Source organism: Lactuca saligna, chromosome 8 (assembly GCF_052625555.1).
Source record: "Lactuca saligna cultivar CGN05327 chromosome 8, ASM5262555v1, whole genome shotgun sequence".
Taxonomy (NCBI): Eukaryota; Viridiplantae; Streptophyta; class Magnoliopsida; order Asterales; family Asteraceae; genus Lactuca; species Lactuca saligna.
This window is the reverse complement of record NC_136424.1, coordinates 11,016,149-11,021,006: the sequence shown is the minus strand read 5'-3', so window position 1 is coordinate 11,021,006 and position 4,858 is coordinate 11,016,149. Positions and strand designations below refer to the sequence as shown.

Genomic DNA, 4,858 nt, shown 5'->3' with positions numbered 1-4,858 from the left:
CCACACAGTTCATCAATGATTGTCTCACGTAAGATGTCGTGAGAAAAATCTAAAGAAATCGTTCATAAGTACTGAATGAGTAAAAAAAATGATTTATTTTGAAACAAAAAAATATTAAGAACTAAATGTGTACAAAAATATTAAGGACTAAATGTGTACAAAATTAGAAACATGTTACCTTGTTAAGTCATTTTTCCCTACTAACCTGGAATAACCGGTCATAAGGATTGAATGTGTATAGTTTAACAAGTTGAAGGAGTAAATGTGTACAAATCGAAAAATATATTACTCTTTTGAGTTGTTAGAATTTTTTTTTTTGGGAAATTTCATATATGCCCCTCTTAAACTTCAAAATATCATATTTGTCCAGCTTAATTTCTCAATATCATATTTACCCTCCATAAACCTTCAAAATATCATATTTGCCCAAATCATTTTTAATAATGTTTTTAATATTTTATAATCATTCTTTATACCTTAGAATTATTATAATAATTAAAAAATTTAACATATTATCCTTACATCTATGATAATGGAATGCGAACTTCTAAATTGTTGGAATGTCGTCTCTTGACAAACAAAAAGATTCATTTTCAACTCTCTCTATGGAATGTATATTTTGATTATTTAGTTTTAGCTGTTGTTGATTATTATCATGTTGATGAATGATATTTTAGATATTACCATTGATATTTTGATATTTAAAAAGTACATATATGATGTTTTGATATTTAAGAAGGGCATATATGATATTTTGATGTTTAAAAAAAACATATATGATATTTTGAAATTTTATGAAGGGTAAATATGATATTTAAAAATTAAGTTGGGTAAATATGATATTTTGATGTTTAAGAATGATATATATGAAATTCTTCCTTTATTTTTTTTTAGATTTAAACAATTAAAACTAAAAATATAAATCAGTTTATATTCTTAACTCATTTATATGTCTAAAATCTTCGGTTTTGTTTTACAAAATTTTAAGATCGCTTTTGTAAGCATTTGAAATTGAAATGGCAGAGGTGTTGTCGAAAATCCCCGTTTCAAAATTTCGATATGGAATTCAATTCGGATGCCATACTTTATAGAATCCGATGAAGTTCTATAATTTTAAATATATTGTCGTTGAGTTCAAACCCCACCACCATTTTCAATCTGCTTCGATTCTTCCCCTTTTCATTTCTCTGGAGGGAGAAACAGAAGATTTGGCTATATACACATAATCAGTTTTTCAATTATAATTTTACTTTCTGTTTGGTGTTTTCGTGGGCAATTTAATTGCTCAGGACCACGAGCAATCCAAAATCCCTGATAATTTCTACTCGGGGTCCTGGGATTTAGGGTTTATTTTTCTATTTCAAAATCTTGGATTTTGATTGTAATTATATCTTGATTGTCGGTGTTCGCTAATACAGACCGTCAAATACATATACACAAGTAATTTGGGTTTTAATTTGCGTGGTTGTACGGTAGAGTTGAAAGAAAGGGTGTCGCTTTAGAGTTTAGAGTGATGGACGGAAGGAGAATCACGGCGAGTCCACGTCCGTGTAATGGTCGGCGGGTGGTTGCTAAGAAACGTCCCCGTGGTGGTGTTGATGGGTTTGTGAATAGCGTTAAGAAGCTTCAGAGAAGAGAGATTTGCTCGAAGCGGGATCGTGCTTTTAGGATGTGCGATGCTCAAGAGAGGTTCAGAAACATTCGATTGCAGGTTCTTAATTCATATTCGTTTTCTATTTCGCACTTTCATTCTTAAGCTATCTGCTTCTTGGTTTAGTTAGTTCGCTGTATACGACTTAAAGTTAGGTTTTCTTTTGGTATCATATCAATTATCATATCGTTTCTAGGAGGAGTATGATACTCATGATCCGAAGGGACACTGCTCTATGGTATTACCATTTCTGAAAAAGCGTTCAAAAATCATTGAGATTGTTGCTGCTCGTGATATAGTCTTTGCTCTTGCACAATCTGGAGTCTGTGCTGCTTTCAGTCGAGGTACTATAAATATAATTTGGAAGTTATATAATACTCGATCTTGAAGAGTGAAGACTAATACAACATTATTATTATTTATTTGATTCAGAGACTAACCAGAGAATATGCTTTCTAAACGTCAGTCCTGATGAAGTTATAAGAAGCTTGTTTTACAATAAGAACAATGATTCACTCATCACAGTATCAGTCTATGCTTCAGACAGCTTTAGCTCCTTGAAATGCAGAACAACAAGAATCGAGTATGTTAAATGAAATCTCACTGTTCTTATGCTTTGTACTTTGTAGTATGTATGAAATTTATTATTTATATAAAAAAAATTATAAAAATTTGTGGCAGATATATACGACGAGGTCAACCTGATGCTGGTTTTGGTCTTTTTGAATCTGAATCTTTGAAATGGCCTGGTTTTGTGGAATTTGATGATGTGAATGGAAAGGTGTTGACATTTTCAGCACAAGATAGGTAAGTTTTTGACATTTTGATCCCTGTGTTCTTGCATAATCTGATTTATATTAATTTCTTTTTCCAGCATTTACAAGGTGTTTGATTTGAAAAACTACACGATGTTATACTCCATTTCGGATAAAAATGTACAAGAAATCAAAATAAGGTAAGGTTATTCGTATTCCTATATATTTACCAAGTTATTACATTTATGTGTATGTGCTAATGATATTTCTTTTTTCCATTAAAAAAAAAAAAAAAAAAAAACAGTCCTGGAATTATGTTGTTGATATATAACAAAGCTAGTGGTCATGTTCCTCTCAAGATTCTCTCAATTGAAGATGGAACTGTTTTAAAATGTTTCAATCATCTTCTTCACCGAAACAAGAAGGTGGATTTCATTGAACAGTTCAATGAGAAGCTTCTTGTGAAGCAAGAAAACGAGAATCTACAGATTCTTGATGTAAGGAATTTTCCATTGCAGTTTCTTGCATTTAAAGTACACTGAAAGTCTAAAAAATTTATTTTCTTTTTTCTTTTAGGTACGCAATTCTGATTTAACGGAAGTTAGCAGGACAGAATTTATGACTCCATCAGCATTCATATTTCTTTATGAAAATCAATTATTTTTAACTTTTAGAAACCGAACAGTTGCTGTATGGAATTTTCGTGGGGAACTTGTGACATCATTTGAAGATCATTTATTATGGCATCCAGATTGCAACACTAACAACATATACATCACAAGTGATCAAGATCTTATCATTTCATATTGTAAAACCGAGTCCGATGATCCTTTAACGGAAGGAAATGGTAAATTACAAAAAAGCCCTTCTTTTCTACTTAATCTGGACAGCTATACATGTTTGTATCCTTTTGACTTAATCTGGACAGAATGACTTAATGGGCTAAGCCACCTAATTGCCCTTTTCTTTTTCCTCCCAACTCTTTGCTTTAAAATTGATGGAACATTGTGAGAAGTTGTTGAAATGTAAGGGTAAAATGGTCATTTAGTCACATTCAGACGTTTTATTACGTCATGAAAAGAAACAGACTGTACACAACACTTTATCCAGACATTCATCATTAAACAAACACTGTTTTTTGTTTGTAGTGATTAAACTGATAATACTTTGTGAACAAGGGCAAAATAGTAATTTAATTACAAGTTTACTGACGATTCTGGTGTGGTAATGCAGCAGGTTCGATAAATATCAGCAACATCTTGACGGGGAAATGTCTTGCAAAGGTGAAGGCAAAGAATGGTGTTCCTTTGGATGAGTGTAGTTGCAGTGGCAATAATGTAATTTCTAATGGAGGTAGTGGCAGAAGTTGTAAATGTACTTCAAGGAAGAGAATTAGGGCTTCAAGGATTATGAGCTCTGTTGCAGAAGCCCTTGAGGACATTACTGCCCTTTTCTATGATGAAGAAAGGAATGAGATTTATACAGGAAATAGACTTGGGTTAGTTCATGTATGGTCTAACTGAAAAGGGTAAGGTTGTAATTTGGTAAATTGTGTGAAAAGTGAATGGTATGTGTTTTTTAGAACTCAACTGTATTATCTCTGATTATTTGTACTTGAAATTGTAACTTGTTAGTTTTTAGTTTTCGGATTATATGAAAATTGTATAATTAAAGGTAAAGAGGAACTAATTAAGAGATTAAGCCAAAAAGCAAACCCAACTAATCATGAAAAGTAAAAACAGGAGAGGAGAAGAGCTCCAATCCAGAAAACTTTAACAAACCAATTAACACCCACCAAGCCAATAGTAAACACGACACAATGAAGGCAAAATTGCCAAATTCAATAAAATCTTCCAATATATTAGATATCGTGTACATGGTCCTTCATTGAATTTCATGGACATCAAATATTAGACAAGATAATATTAGTACAGGGACTAGATTGTAGCTACATGTATCATATATATCCCTTTGTATATGTTATGCGTGATAATAAGAAACACACATTTACCAAATTCAATTGTAGCTACATGTATCATATATATCCCTTTGTATATGTTATGCATGATAATAAGAAACACACATTTACCAAATTCAATATGGTATCAGAGCTAGACATTTTTTGCCTCCCTAGGGTTAGAACCCTAACCGACAATTCCAGGAAAAAAAAAACCCGCACACACACAACAACAACAACATAGGTCGATCTTCACAGTTGATTGATCATGGCGACTATTACAACCTTCTTCACAACCGAGAAAACGTCACACAACTCCCATAAGTTTCTGTTTACTTTTATCTCCTACTAATTATGGTTTTTGGAAGACAATGATCCAATCGTTTCTCGTTACCAACAATCTCTTTGAATATCTCAATGCTACTATACCATGTCCAACTTCAAATTTACCTGCAACAGAAAAAGCCACCATCACTGATCCCCAGCCAAATCCGT

At 32.3% G+C, this 4,858-nt stretch overlaps 1 protein-coding gene across 2 annotated transcripts; it reads left to right on the top strand.

Moving 5' to 3' along the window:
• The first annotated feature begins 972 nt into the window (after positions 1-972).
• Positions 973-4,046, top strand: LOC145011888 (uncharacterized). Of its 2 annotated transcripts, none has more exons than XM_078970634.1 (8): positions 973-1,711; positions 1,848-1,995; positions 2,084-2,234; positions 2,333-2,458; positions 2,526-2,606; positions 2,711-2,903; positions 2,983-3,253; positions 3,643-4,046. In XM_078970634.1, the coding sequence occupies exons 1-8, from the start codon at positions 1,514-1,516 to the stop codon at positions 3,927-3,929; spliced, it is 1,455 nt and encodes a 484-aa protein (XP_078826760.1). In that variant the 5' UTR covers positions 973-1,513; the 3' UTR covers positions 3,930-4,046. The 2 variants fall into 2 exon arrangements, with proteins under 2 accessions (XP_078826760.1, XP_078826759.1); XM_078970633.1 differs by having other exon boundaries at positions 974-1,711; positions 3,640-4,046.
• The last annotated feature ends 812 nt before the right edge of the window (positions 4,047-4,858 follow it).

Excerpts from the sequence above, each read along its gene's own strand:
- LOC145011888 (XM_078970633.1), top strand. The coding sequence starts at position 1,514 with ATGGACGGAAGGAGAATCACGGCGAGTCCACGTCCGTGTAATGGTCGG. Across the intron at positions 2,607-2,710 it reads GTACAAGAAATCAAAATAAG|TCCTGGAATTATGTTGTTGA; the intron begins GTAAGGTTATTC and ends AAAAAAAAACAG. Across the intron at positions 2,904-2,982 it reads AGAATCTACAGATTCTTGAT|GTACGCAATTCTGATTTAAC; the intron begins GTAAGGAATTTT and ends TTTTTCTTTTAG.